The sequence below is a fragment of the Cinclus cinclus genome, chromosome 17 (assembly GCF_963662255.1).
Source record: "Cinclus cinclus chromosome 17, bCinCin1.1, whole genome shotgun sequence".
Classification (NCBI taxonomy): domain Eukaryota; kingdom Metazoa; phylum Chordata; class Aves; order Passeriformes; family Cinclidae; genus Cinclus; species Cinclus cinclus.
Window position 1 is genome coordinate 10,213,434 of NC_085062.1, and position 14,296 is coordinate 10,227,729.

Consider the following 14,296-nt stretch of genomic DNA (forward strand, 5'->3'; position numbering starts at 1 on the left):
GCAGCTCTGCAGACAGGTGGCAGCTGGATGAACAGGTTGTATTCTTGGAGTTACCCGAGTGTTGGGACCTCCAGTGTGTTCTCCTCTTTTACGGTGACAATTCAAAGGAAGCAAATTAAGGGAAAGGAGGAAAAACTTTGTGAGTGGCAAAGAAAGCATTGCTGCTTCAAGTAGATCTTCTCCAGCCACCTTCTCCTTGCTGCTTCCAAAGTGCCTAATTACTAATTCATTTTTAAAGTGAGCTCTCAGTGCTCCCAGGAGCTCTGAGTAACTGTGTGCTTACAATTCCCTATTTGATTAAAATTTAACGAGTTGTTATTGGCAAATACACTATTTCACTGCTGTTTGCCATGCTAAATAGCATGGGGTTTGGACAATGGGAGGAACGGGCACATCTGATGGTCCCTGGAGCCGAGGCTGGCACTGTGCAGCCCCTTGGGTGTGAAGGTGCTCTCCAGCCTGTTCTTATTGCAGGTAATGCCAAAGCACTTCTTTTCTAGGACATCCGTGAGTTCATTTTTTTTGTTAAATCCTTCCTAAAGCATTAAGCGTCATCCACTGGTGCTCCTCAGCTTCTGGCTCCCCATGCAGTGTTGGGAAGTACCCAACCACAGCCCCTGGGCTCCCTCCCAGCCCCTTGGTCCCGACCTTTGCCCAGCTTGGTTTTGCTCTGTGCTACTTTTGGGCAAGTGTTTAATGGGAAAGGTGAGCTCTGATCCAGACTTTTCCTAATCACAAGCTCTGAAAGGGCTGTTTCGGGTTTTCCCCATGCCCGGCTGTCAGCTCACCCCCTTCATGGCTGCTCCAGGCTGCCTGGGGGTGATGGCAAGGAAATGATCCAGGAGTGCTGTTTGAGGCCAGCTGCAAGCAGAGTGGCTGTGGGGTTATGGTGGGGTTTGGCATAAGCTCTCAGCCCCAGGCCTCTGGGTCACCCAGGAGCCCAGGGTCCCCCAAAACATGGATCAGGGATGTGCCAGATTGCTGTGCCATGGGGCAGCATGGCCATGTCAGCACTTCTGTCTGCATTTGCGGGCACCTGAAACAGCCAAAGCTCCTCTTGCCGTATTTCCTGATGGAGGAGAAAACTAGCTCCTGTACAGACATGGGAACCCACAGGGTGTTTATCTAAGGAGAGGGCTTTGAGGACAGGAAAGGCACAGGATTGTCCCCCTGAGAACAAGCCTGGCCCTGCAGTGTGCAGGTGCTGATGGGCAGGATGCTCCGCAGGGACCTCCGAGCTGGCAGCGTGGGAGGCACAAGATGCCGTAGAAACCGCTCGAGATGGGGCAGCAGTCCAAGTTTTCTTTAGAAAGAATGTGACCATGTGCCATATTCCTCAGGTTTCTCACTGTTGTCGCTGGCAGGCAGACAGCAGAGCCATCCTGGGACGCTGGCAGCGAGGTAGAGGGACACCGAGCCCTGCAAAGTGCTGAGGAAGGAAGGGGGACAGGGGATGCGGCTCCTGGTGCCCCTGGGGAGGAGGAGAGCGAGCCGTGGGGAGCAGGAAGAGGCTGTGCTCAGCCTCGTGCCTGACCCTAAGAAGGTGATTCATGGAGGCATCGCTTCCCCCCGTGGAGTTTTCCCTCTGCAGGGATTGTCCATCCCGTGCTGCATGGCAGGAGCTGCCGCTGCCAGCTGGTGCCCGGGACAGAGCCCTCCCCGTGGGCTGCCACCTCTCAGCATCCCCCGGAGCATCTGGCACTGATCCTGCGCCACTACGGGGGCCTCTTCCAGCAGGGAAGCTCCTCTGTTCTGATCCAACCATGCATAGTAAATCAACTGCTGGAAAAGAAAGAGCCAAGCTGCTTTTTTGGCCCAGGATGCGCTGAGAGCGGTCCTTAAACCTTTCCGGAGTGAAAGATGGAAAAGGAGCCACATCCAGGCTTGTGCCAGGACACAGGGTTCCCAGGAGCAGGAGGGGGAGGAGAGTCACGACTGGCAAAAATTTGATGAAAAATGTATAGTACAGAATTGTATTTCTCTTCTGCGTTTGAACTGCCTCAAGAAACCCACGTGCCTTTCTGCAGCTGGTGCCTCTGCTGATGCACAGAAAAAAATAGCAGGGAGAAGATTAAAATTGAACTGGCTTGGAGTCTGTGTAATCAAGGAAAGTATCTTGGTGATTTGCTATTATAATTTTCAATAACAAACTGCAGGGCTCCTGCTGCACTAATAATAACGGGTTGAATGAGGTGGGCAAAGAACTTGCCATGGGTGTTTGTGTGTGTATTGTGTGCTTGTGGGAAGTACTCACAATATTCCCCATCTCCTAATTTTGAAGAGGTATTTTTAGTGCGTATTTCAGAGAGCTTTACATAAACACATCTGCTGGAGTTTTTGCTGGGAAATGTCTTTACAACCCTCTTTTTTGTCCCCTCCTTCTCTGGGAACGAGGGAATGGTCTGACCATTTTCTTTTTTCTTTTTCAATCAGATAAGCAAAGCCAGAGATATAGATAGATAGATAGATAGATAGATAGATAGATAGATAGATAGATAGATAGATAGATAGAGAGTGAGAGAGAGAGAGAGAATCACAGGCTCATTTGCTGGTGCCAAAAGGCTTCTCAGCCCAAAGGATGGATTTTAGAATTGCTTTGAGCAGTTCAGATCACCCTCACTAGATCCCAGGGCAGAAGCACGTGTGATGTAGCTGTGGCAGAGAGTGCAGGGATGTGGGAGAGCAGCGATCCTGACCCACCACTGCCCTCTCTTGCACAGCCAAAACCTCCAGGTGAGGAAAGGAGAGAAGGGATATTCCATCACCTGTCCATGCACTTTTTGCATGTTACTCTGGAGAAGTGGTGAGAACATCCCTGGTGCAAGCAGCTGCACAGGAGTTTCTCCAGCCTCCCCTCAGGATGCCTGCGTCCTGATGTTCCCAGTTCCAGGAAAGATATCCACCTTTCATCATTTAATGCCAGTGAAACATTCACAGCTTTTAGGCTCATCAGAGATGTTTTAACCTTGTTTGTCTGGGGGTTTTGGTTGGCTGAAGCTGCTCCTGCCTTTTCACTAGGGGGTGTAGGAATGATGAGAACATGAAGTCAGCCAGGGCTGAAGCAGGCAATGTAGTAAAGTTTCTGTGTTTTCTATCCCAAATCGTCTGACCTTGGAAGTGCTGCCAGTGCAGGTCTGCCAACTGCACTCAGTGCCCAGGCCTCTGAAGTGCTTGTGCACCCAGCACCCAACCCAGCTGCATGTGCAAAGGAAAATAAAGGCTAAAAAAACCCCAAAACTGCTTGGTTAGCATGATCCAGACCCAGTTTGCTTACACTGCTGCTTGCAGGGCAGCTGGGAAGGGCACAGGAGCTGCACAAGGCCACTGATGGCTGGAACTGCTGGAGTCCATCCTGTGGAGGTGAGGGACAACGCAGCTGAGTGGGGACATGGTCCGGTGCCACGGTCTGGCAGCTGAAAGGTCACTAGGAAGACAATCTTCCTGCTTTTGTCTCCTCTTGAAATGAGTTACTGCAGGGAAAAGGCTGATTGATGGAAGGCTTGTGGCAGGAGACCGCTACGGGGCCGGGGCAGCTGGGCTGGGACACAGGAGCCTGTGGGCAGGGGAGGGCAGAGGCCTGGGATGGCAGCACCCCGGGAATGTCAAGTGCACAGCAACCCTGCCCTGACTGCTGTCACTGCACGGCCAGGGGGGACGGCTGTCACTGGGCTCGGCTCCCCGAGCAGCGTGCGTCACCAAGTGCCACATCTCATGGCCTGATGAGATGGCATCTGGCCATGGCATGCAGCATGGCAGCCCAGGATGGAGGGATGGGCATGGTTTGGGAGTTTGCTCCCTGAGGCAGTGAACGCTTTGTGCCTTTGTCCCGTCCTCTGTGGACAGTGCCAGGGTCTGTCCTTGGGCAAGGGCAGTGCTTTACTGGTCTTTGTGATATCCCCACAAACTGGGGGATTTCCCTCCTTCCCCAGGGAAGGGAGGCAGAGTGGGTTGCCCTCAGGGCGCTGCCAGCAGCAAAGAGCCACCCATCCCTTCTCCGCCATGTGGTCAGAGTGGTTTATGGTGGTTTCATCCGCCTTCAAATAAGAAATATTTGGGTTCCTTCCCACCAGTGACCTTTCCTGCATCATTTGTATTAGGGTAGGCAATAGATTATTTCCCTCTGCTGCCAACACATTCTATTAGAGAAGGAATACATGTGAGAGCCTAAATCTGACTACACAATGTGGAGGTGGGCAAGCTGGGCTGTGAGAGACTTGTGCTGGTGGAGAGCTGAGTGCCCTATGTGCCTTCTGCTTCTCTTCCAGCCACTGCAGCATTGACAAAAATTGCCATGAGCCCAAAAAACCCCTCCTGGACCAGAGACTGCTGGGATGAGTAGGGACAGGATGAGCCAACTGTGGTGGGTGGTTGCACAGGGCATGTGCTGCACTGAGCAGGTGGCAGGCAGCCCACAGGTGCCCTGCTGTGGGGGCTTCCATCAGGAGGAGCTGTGCTCTCTGATGTCTGATGGATAGGCTGGATTTCTGCATGGGAGAAAGAAAGGGAAGAGAAAAAACAGTGCAAGTAGTTGAATTGCCAAGTGGAAATAGAGAAGCTTGGAGGGCAGGTGTGGTGAGTGGGCAGCTGCTTTGTCCTGGGCTGACCTCCTGTGGCCAGGAGTGCATCCTTAGGGACAAACGTGCAACCAGCACACTGGGGAGAGAGGCTGTGGTCCTCACTAGAAGTACTGGAGCAGTGCTGTCCCCCAGCAGGGCATCCCTCCTCTTTTTCCTGCCTCCTCTGGCACATCTCCTGGGCTGAGTGAGTCCTGTGCTCCCAGTAGCATCCTGCTGAGCATCCCTGCTGCTCTCCCTGGGCCAGCTCCAGCAAAAACACCCACAGAAGCTTTTTCTTTTCTGCTGCAGGCACAAGCAGCAGGGAAGGTGTGATAATCCCTCCTTTGAGGTCACAGAGATCGTTCACACCAAACTGCATCATTTTTATATCAGTCATGAAAAACATGAAAGACAATAAGAAAAGAAAATGTTATATATATATATTCAATCAATGTCTATGGAGCTCCACACCAGGGGATTACCAGCCAGTTTAAAACATTAGTGACTCTCAGCATCCATCAGAGGAGAACATTTGGTTGAACGGAAGCCAGCCTTTGATGGAATTGGAGAATAATTATTTCCATCAATAATTGCTCCCAAGCCCAGAAGAAATGGTTCCTGGCATGTTGCAGGACAGGAGTCCTTGATTGCCTCGAGGCCAATATGTTTTAACCCCAGGACCTGGAAATCCCATTAGAAGCTGGGTGACAAGGATGTTGCCTGCTGTGCCCAGGTCCTGGCAGTGGTGCTGCAGCCTGCTGCCAGCCTGGGGAGGATCCCTCCTGCCTCTGCTGCTGGAATGCATCCAGCTCAGACTTTGCACAGGTCATTTATTTGGGGACGTTTTTAATGGATCCTAATGATTGAGCCTCAGAAGGCTGTTCTTAAAAGGGGTTTGGGAAAGGCCACAAGCCAATTAGCTGGCACACAGAAAAGAATTAACCGTGTAGCTTCCTGGATGGTTAAAGATGATGGAGATGTTGGGAAGCGACGGGGGGATTTATTACAAAGGGACTATTCACCTCCTGCATGTTCTGGGCCAGAAATATTTCATCCAGCTTCCCCCCACTGATCCCTGTCCCTTTTATTTGGCTGTAGAGATGCTTAAATGTTAAGGCATTACAAAATGGGCTCCAAGGAGGAGCTGGCTATTAGACAAAGTGGATGCTTGTTGAGAGATAAAATGCAGGTGGGAAGAGAGGGGTGACCCTTCTGCAGGTGCTCCTTTGCCAACTCCAAGCCCAAGGAGTATCATTCATGGCTGGGGCAGGCAGCAGGATGTTCCCTGGGTCATGCAAGACTCTGGCCATGCCTAACTGTTTGTTTTTTTCTTTTTTAACATGCCACTGCTCTTTAATCACCCTCTTGCCCCCACTTAACCCCCAGATGCGCAGCACACATCTGGCCCTGGCCCTTGTTCCTATCTCCACAGCCCACGGGTGATGGCTGTGGTGGTCTCTGAAGCCAAAGCAGCTTTCAGTGTGGCTGCAGGGCTGGCAGGGGGACATCCCAGCCTCCCCCTGCTCTGGTGGGATCCACATGGCCTGAGGGCTCCAGGGTGTTGCTTTCCAAGGAGAGGAGGTAGATCTGGTGGCACACACAGCCACGGTACTTTGCAGAGCTGACCATAAAGTGGCACCCACAGCCCAATCCTGGGAGCGGCTTTAAAATGATAATGGGAAGAAATGGGGACACTTTTAGTGCCAGCTGAGCCCAGCCTACCCTGGGTATCACCCCACAGCCAGGCTGGGCCTGGACATGTTTGCTTTATCTATTCTATAACGCTCTGGATGACACCAAACCCCAGTGTTTTCAGCACCCCTGCTGGGTATGGTTTATGGCTTTTTATTAATCTTTTCATTCTTTGAAATAAACATCTGCAGGGCCTGGAAACTTATTTACTTTCCTCCAGAGTGTCTGCACGCAGACTTGTTTGGGTTTGTTTTCTCCATTCGGCTTCTTTTCTCCATTTCAGCCTGCACAAGCCTCAGTGTTTCTTAGAAAACACTCCCTCTAGGCTTTCCTGCCTTTGCTCTGCTCCTTGCCAGCTCCCAGGGCTCTTGCAGGCACCGACCTGGCTCAGGTTGTTCCCCTTTAACTCTGCTGGGCTCCCAGGTTCACAAGGTTGAGCTATCAGCAGGACCAGATGTTTTCACTAGCCCAGCACCCTATTTGTAGGAGTGGGGAAGTTTGCTGCCAGTTGAGGATGAGTGGCAAGGTGTTATCAAGGCATTAGCAGGTTTGGAAAATTACATTTTAAATGGGAAAGGGGCCTTTTTCTTTTTTTTTTTTTTTTTATTTTTTTACCCCCTCTCTCTTCCCTCCTCTGTTAGAGGGCAAAATCTGTGCTGTCTCTGCAGAGCTGGTGACCTAAACCCCACAATGCAGAACAGGATGTCCTGACTGGCTCGTGACTTTCCTTCCCATGGGACTGGATCTGGCCCTGTGCTGTTCAGTTCCTCCTTGGCTGCACGATGCTCGTGCATCTCTGCCTGAACAATGAGCACAGCAATGACCCCAGGGCTGGGGTGCACCTTGGCTTGGAAATGGGGCATTCCAGAGCCCTGCAGGAACACTTCCCATTGCAGAGCTGAGCACGGAGAACCACCCGCAGCTCTCCTGCACAGCAGCACAGCTCCTACCTGTCAAAGGCAAAGGAGATTCCCCGGGATGTGGGGAATGACCCCGGCCGAAGAGACAGCTCCTGATGGCTCTTTGTCACCTCTTACCCTGGCAGTGGGACGCTGGGCTGCCTGCCGTACCCTGCGGAAGACAGACGGCCCGAGAAGCTGAGCAGCTGCGTGGTCAGGGAGCCTGCCAGCACCAATGGCTGTGCCACGGGAAGGGACAGACGAGACCATGCCCACCGCAGGTCACGCAGGTAGGAACACAAGGGTGGCAGGGGAGGTGTCCCTGGATGTTTACTCGGCCCCTCAGGGGTCTGTGAGAGCTGGGGGTGGCTTAAATGGCTCAGTGTGTGCACAGAAAATGTGTGCGATCTCATGAAATCCCTGTGCGAGTTTGCAGGGACAACCTGCAGTTCATTTCTACTCTGGGGCTCGCTCTTACAGCCTGCTACAGAGTCTTCCAAGACCTGCCAGCACTCCTCTGCTCCGCCAGGTCTGCTGGGAATCGCCCTCAGCAATTCCCCTCTCCCCATGCCTAGATAGCTCAGCAGCACTGCCTTCATTAGGACACAACCTCGTTATCAGCTTGTCGTTAGTCCCTGACCGCTTGAGAGGGGAAAAATGAATGGAACATTGTAAATGAAGCAGCTGGGGTCTCGGAGCCCTGCCCGCTCAAACTGTCTCTGGGATTAAAGCCTCTCCGTTCAGTTAAAGATGCTGGGAAGAAAGAGCAAGACAGCACATTTCATATCTTCAGATTTCAGGCCAACCGGAACAATAATCTAAAGCACACTTTTAATTAGACTTTGATTATAATCGTGGAGGAACAATTGAAGTCAGATCAGCGCATAGGAGAAAGCTGCCACATCAAAGACAATCGACTTTATCTGGGGCGAGGGAGAAGGGCTCTGCAGGAACCGCCTGGGGCTGCATGGTCAGATGTTCCTCCCTGCTCTGCCGCGGCTGTGGCGGTGCCCAGCCGTGTCCTGGGTGTCTTTGGGCAGGTGTCTGAGCTTAGTGGCAATGAGATATCCTGGAAAATGCATTATTTCTGTCTGCATTGAGGTAGAAGGCCCAAATGAGCCCAAGGTGTGCCATATTCTCTGATGGGGCTGCTGCTGGTCCGTGAAATCCTTGGGAGGAGAGAGTGAGGAGGAGTATGTGTGTGCTCCATGGGGCCATACTGTGGTTGCCCGCTGGATTTACTGCACCAGAAGCAGTCGTTGTTCACAGCTCACAACTGAAGCATTAACTTGCAATTTCATTTTGCAGAGCTTGTATTTTTTTTTTTCCCCCGAAGTGTATTAAAAGCACTAAGCAACTGAGTTTTTATGGTAGTGTAATTTCAGTGGTAATTCAAGCCCTGGATGATCAAATGTTGAGGGGTGGTGGAGTCTGAGTGTCCCCTCCTCCCCCCCCCCAAAGTATCATTTGCTCTGCATTAGGACTTTCATTAGCAATAATGTTTGTTTTTGCTGCAGAAAACTGCTCAATTTTTAGCCTGTTTCTTTAGTGAGGATCTCATAGCATTCTCCAGCCATGGGGCTGCTTTCACCTATTCCTTGCTCCTGTCTATTCCCTGGGGCAGGATAAGAAGTGAGGAAACCAAGGCACAAACTCAGCACTCTCAGAGATTTTTCCAGAAGCCCTGGGGAGCTTGCTGTGCCCTGCAAACCTTGGTCCTGGATCCATCTGGGGATTCAGAGGGACCTGTGCATCTGTTTGGAGATCCACGTGGCTGATTTTGGGATGCTACCAGCTGCCTCTGTCTTTACAAGCATTTGCATTAGTTAATGAGTAGCCACAGAGTATCAGTCTTTTTTTTTTTTTTTTTTTCAGCCCAATGCTCTGAATTAATTAACCACGGTATTTGCTTTTTATTGAAACATAACACGATTCAGCATCATATGTTTAAAGAAGAAATTAATTTGCAGGAGGGTTTATTTTCAAGGTTTAACAACTGTATAAGAGATGCATATCTCCTTCAATTACCATAGTGTCTCAATAAATATATATATTTCTAATCAATTGCTACTTAACACATGTCAAGTCTTTATTATAGTTAGATGCATCTGGTTGCAATAATTACTGTATGCAAATTAAATGCCAATTAATTATTTAAAGCATATTTACAAAGAGCAACAAAACCTATAAATCTGTTTTGGAGTCGTTAACCTCAGCAAACATGTTTTAAATAATCAGCATTGCTGTGGTGGAGCTGTCTTGTTATATCTCTATTAGACAGTTCATTTAATCTGTGGCTAAATAATTCATTAGAGGGTAATGAGGCAACAACCACATCCTTGGTCCACCATGAACACTGACCTTGCTGCCCCATGTCCCTGAGTTGGGGATGCCAGAGAGTCCCATGGGAGCCCATTCAGGGTTTGTTTTGATTATTTTTAATGTTTATTGGGTCTTGTCCCCCGTCCTCAGCCCTTCATGTGATGAGGAGCGGCCACTGCCAGCTCGGGGGAAGAAGAAGAAAAAGAAATCTGGCCGCAAGAAGCGAAGGAGGTGAGGGAGCCGTGGCGGTGCGAGGGGCCATGAGGGAGCCGTGGCGGTGCGAGGGGCCAGAGGGAGCCGTGGCGGTGCGAGGGGACAGAGGGAGCCGTGGCGGTGCGAGGGGACAGAGGGAGCCGTGGCGGTGCGAGGGGCCATGAGGGAGCCGTGGCGGTGCGAGGGGCCATGAGGGAGCCGTGGCGGTGCGAGGGGACAGAGGGAGCCGTGGCGGTGCGAGGGGCCATGAGGGAGCCGTGGCGGTGCGAGGGGACAGAGGGAGCCGTGGCGGTGCGAGGGGACAGAGGGAGCCGTGGCGGTGCGAGGGGCCATGAGGGAGCCGTGGCGGTGCGAGGGGACAGAGGGAGCCGTGGCGGTGCGAGGGGACAGAGGGAGCCGTGGCGGTGCGAGGGGACGGGCAGAGCAGCCCTTGGCTGGGTGTGAGGGAAGAGGATCGATAAAGGATGCAAGGGTGGCCATGGTGGTGTGTGGGGCAGGAGGGCATGGCAGCTCTCAGCTGAGCATGAGGGAAAAGGGTCTATGTAAGATGAAGGTGTGAGGCCGATGTCTGTGTGTGCTGCCATCTTCTCGCCCACCCCTCAGGGCAGCAGAGCTGGGTTGAGGCTCCTTCCTGGGCTCATCCTACTCCTGCCAGGATCCCTCAGCCATTCTCTGCCCTGGAGATGCCACTGGTGGTGGGTTGAGAGTTGGGGTGGCTGGGATGGCTGTGAGCAGCCCTGTGGTCTCTAATGCCCCTCTGCCCCCTCAGGTCTCCCTCCTATAGCCCTTCACCTGTAAAGAAGAAGAAGAAGAAAAGCTCCAAGAAGCGAAAAAGAAACAGGTATTTTTTTCCTTGAAAATGTGATTCCCTGCTGGCTGTTGGGGGTTTGGAGAAAGGGCAGAAGGCTCTGCTGCCTTGGGCAGCTGTTGGTCCCAGTGGGCAGAGAGGTTTGAGCTCTGTGAGCACTGGGCAGCCAAGGGGAAGCATAGCCAGAGTCCCTCTGGGCTAGAAGGGCATGGAATGGGGTGTCCACCCAGTGCAAATGGAAAATCATGAACTACTGGGGTGTGGAGACACAGAGATGGACAAGCCAACTCACCGTGAGGTCTGTTGAGCCTCATCTTGCTGTCCTTGCTGTCCTATTCATGTCTCCATCCTCACATGTCTCCACCCTCTGGAATGCCAATGAGATACTGATCAGGGCTTGAGCTGGTCTCCATCCCTTCCTCCCCAGCCTTCAGAGAGTGTCAGGACCAGAAACAGGCTCAGACCAACTCCCCACACCCACAATCCCAGTCTTCTCTCACAACCCCAGTGACTGTTTCCACTTTCCCCTTCTGAAGTCCGTTTTTAATTCAAAGAGCATGATTAAATTTTAAAATTGCAAATATTTCACTGTTTTCTCTCAGCTGTTAAACCAATATTTGATGAGAACAGTGGATTCCATCTCCCTAAGAAGGTTTATGTATTTATAATATATTGAAACGAAGAGAGAAGCTACCAAAAGTGGATAACAGGGTGAAAAGTTGAGCTTGGGTCTCCAAAGAAGAGCAAAGGAGAAGGAGAGACAAGGATATAGGAACTCCTTTAAAACACCTTCTTCCCAAGGAGGGATTCTTATGCTCTTTTGTGGATACCATCTCCTGATGGGAGTCCTGGGTCAGGGACTCTTTGGCTTTGAACCTTTGGTAGCTATATATGCCCCTGCAAGCCAAGGATAAGCTGGAGCTGGTCCCATAAGACAGCATGATATGAACCAGTCAGAAGTAGTGACCAGTGGAGGTTGTTTCCAGACAGCTGATAGGATTTCAGCTACACACCTCAAATTACTTTGCCAGAGGCAATCTCACAGCCCCTACAGGCCATGTCTTCTGCATGATGTTGTGCCCCAAGCTGAGAGGAGACAGTATGGGTGTGCGGGTGTCCTCCATGCCACCAGGGTGTTCTGGATGAGAGAAGTGTCCCCTATGTCTTCCCAGAGGAGCTCCAGGAGGCAAGACAGGGCCACGATGCTGGTTTGGCTGTGAGACTGCTCTGGAGTTACACAGAGAGGATTTTTTCCTTGACTGCTGTTTGGACCTTCATACAGAATACCAGGGAATGGACCCACCTGTATATGCAGTGCAAAACTGGAGGCAGTAGCAGAGGAAAAGGACCCATCAGAGACAGGGCACATATCTGATCTCTCTAAAGACTTCTCTTGAGAACCATATTCTCAATTACTTGCAGAGTGTGCTGGTTCCTTCTGCCTCACTGGCATTTCTCAGCTGCTCCCTTACCAGCTGGCTAAAGGAGAGGCAGGGCTATTCTGCCCAGGTGCTGCATGAGGTCTTCTCTTAGTGCTCAGTCTGAGCCTAAACAGTCTTGGACTCAGATTTCCAATTTTGTGAGATAGGGTATTCAGTGTATATATTTGTGTCTTGCAGGTTATCATCAAAGAAGAGAAGGCACAGGTAAGAGTTGAGCAAGTATGTATGGTCCCTTAGAAATAAAAGTTTAATGGTCTCTTCAAGGTTAATGTTCACTGAGTGGGGGCAGAAGACGTTTCTTCTGTGTTTGCTTGTGAAATCCCCTTGGTTTCCCCCATTCTATGTGAGTCTGGGGTCAGTGACTCCCCAGGTGTGGACTGGAAGAACTCCTCTGATTCCAGTATGTGTATATCCATTATCGAGAAGTACTTGTTTTCTCTATGGAAAAAAGACAAATTCAAAGTTGGCTGATCCCTTTGAGGGTTTTGGCCAAGCCCATGAAGCAGATTTGTCAGCAGGCACTCAGACCCCCTGTGCTGGGACAATCATGAATCCCTTTCATTTTAACTGCATGCTCTTGGGCAACTGAGCTGTAACATTGACGTGTGATTGTGCAGCTTTTTATTGGAACACAAATCTCGGAATTAATTAGCCATTTCTTATTTAGTTCTTCAAGCCCCAAAAGTAAGAGAAAGGAAGAAAGAAAACACAAAAAACAGTAAGTAGTGGTTCATGGAGTTCTCTGCCCTGCCTGCACAGTGTGGGGCTAGGAAGTGCTTGATGTGGTGGGGCCCCTGGAGTTAATACCTGCTGCACAGCTCTAAGCATTTCTCAGGATTATTTTGAAGCTAAAACCAGCAATTCTGGTTTGGCAGAATAGAAAAGGGTTTCTAGAGGCTGGAGATCTTTCTTCTACCTTTCTTTTGTGACATATCTTTCTCTAGTTTGTGTATCTTGCACAGATGTGCCAGGTCTTGTCCACCCAGTCCAGAGAGAAAGCTCCAGCTTTTCTGGTGGGGGCATCATGAGAGGCTGAACTCTGGTCTGCCAAAAGGGCAGGCTGGCACAGTCTTACTGAGAAAGGCCTCAGCAACTCCTGGTTTACTGCCCTAAGAGGTTGCATTAGGACCTACTCATGAGATACAATACAGCTAAGAATATGTATGGGGTCAAGGGGAAGAGAAGGGATTATGTGGAAGGGATGGAGTTTGCAAAAATCTGGTGTTGAAGTTCAGCCCTAGAGTGTTAGCAGAACACAGTCCTTGTCCTGTGGGGCACATAATCGAGGGGTATGGTATAAAATAGGGTTCCTCAGGACTGGAAGGAAGGACTGTAAGCTGCCTGTTTTTCCCTTTATTCTCTGTCTTCTGGCAACTGCAACTTGTGGCTTCTCATCTGCTTTCAGAGCACGGAAGCAGTCCTGGGGCTGAACCTTGGGCACTGACCCCCTGGCCAGCTTTGCTGGGCCTTGGGATACTGCCTGCACAGGCCATCTCCATTGCATGCAGAAAAACAGTCTCCTTTTCACTAAGATTTCTGCACATTAAATGGCACAGTTTCAGCTCAGTTTCCTCTCAAACTGCGCTGCCCTGCGCCTAGAAACCTCAGTGGTAAAAGAGAGGCTTCCTAGGTTATCTGTAAAAGGAGGCATCTCCCTACCCTTAACACAGCAGTACCCCAACAGTGCAGTTAAAGCTCAGATCCATGTCCTGCTCGTGTGCCTTGACCTCAGGGAGCTAGAGCTGCTGCAATTGCTCTTTGGGGATAAACCAGCCATGGCGTTTTAGCCTCATCTTTATGCTGGCAAATCAGAGCTCAGCCACTCCCAGTTTCTGCAAACCTTTTGCTCCCAAGCGTGGATCAGATGGATCCCATGAGGACTTTTGTATAATCACACTGCTTTGACTTATCTTTGCATCAAGCAACTGGTTATCTAAATCGCACAGGACAAATTGGAGGGACCTGGTGCAGGGGGCGACGCACAAACACAGGGATTTTCACACAAATCCACCGTATGAGTGAAAGATGTTCAGTGTTGCTGATTTCAGCTGTATGGAAATAAGAAAGGAGGATCCTGAAATGTGAAGTTTTTTTAAAATATAATCATTGGGTGTGAAGAGTATCAAAGAAAACAGCCAAGCAGAGTTGAAGGAATTGCCCTGGAGGTTGCCCTTTTGTCTTAAGGGAGATGCTGTTCTCAAGCAATTATTTGCTGAGTTTTTATACCAGCAAGTTGCTAAATGCTGTCCAAGCAGGTTGTATTTGTGCTGTCAGTGCCTGTGTAGTGTGGCCATGAAGCCTGGCTGTTCCTACCACCTCACCCACAGTTAGTTTTGCCTGCTGGCACAGCTGTGCCAGCCTGAG

The 14,296-nt window shown here is 50.6% G+C and overlaps 1 protein-coding gene across 1 annotated transcript in view; it reads left to right on the forward strand.

Moving 5' to 3' along the window:
• Positions 1 to 14,296, forward strand: part of SRRM4 (serine/arginine repetitive matrix 4) — a 41,117-nt gene that overhangs the window by 11,779 nt on the left and 15,042 nt on the right. The window contains 5 exon segments of the mRNA XM_062504473.1: positions 7,294 to 7,437; positions 9,620 to 9,700; positions 10,452 to 10,523; positions 12,110 to 12,136; positions 12,600 to 12,650. Of these exon segments, the coding sequence (XP_062360457.1) occupies positions 7,294 to 7,437; positions 9,620 to 9,700; positions 10,452 to 10,523; positions 12,110 to 12,136; positions 12,600 to 12,650 (375 nt within the window).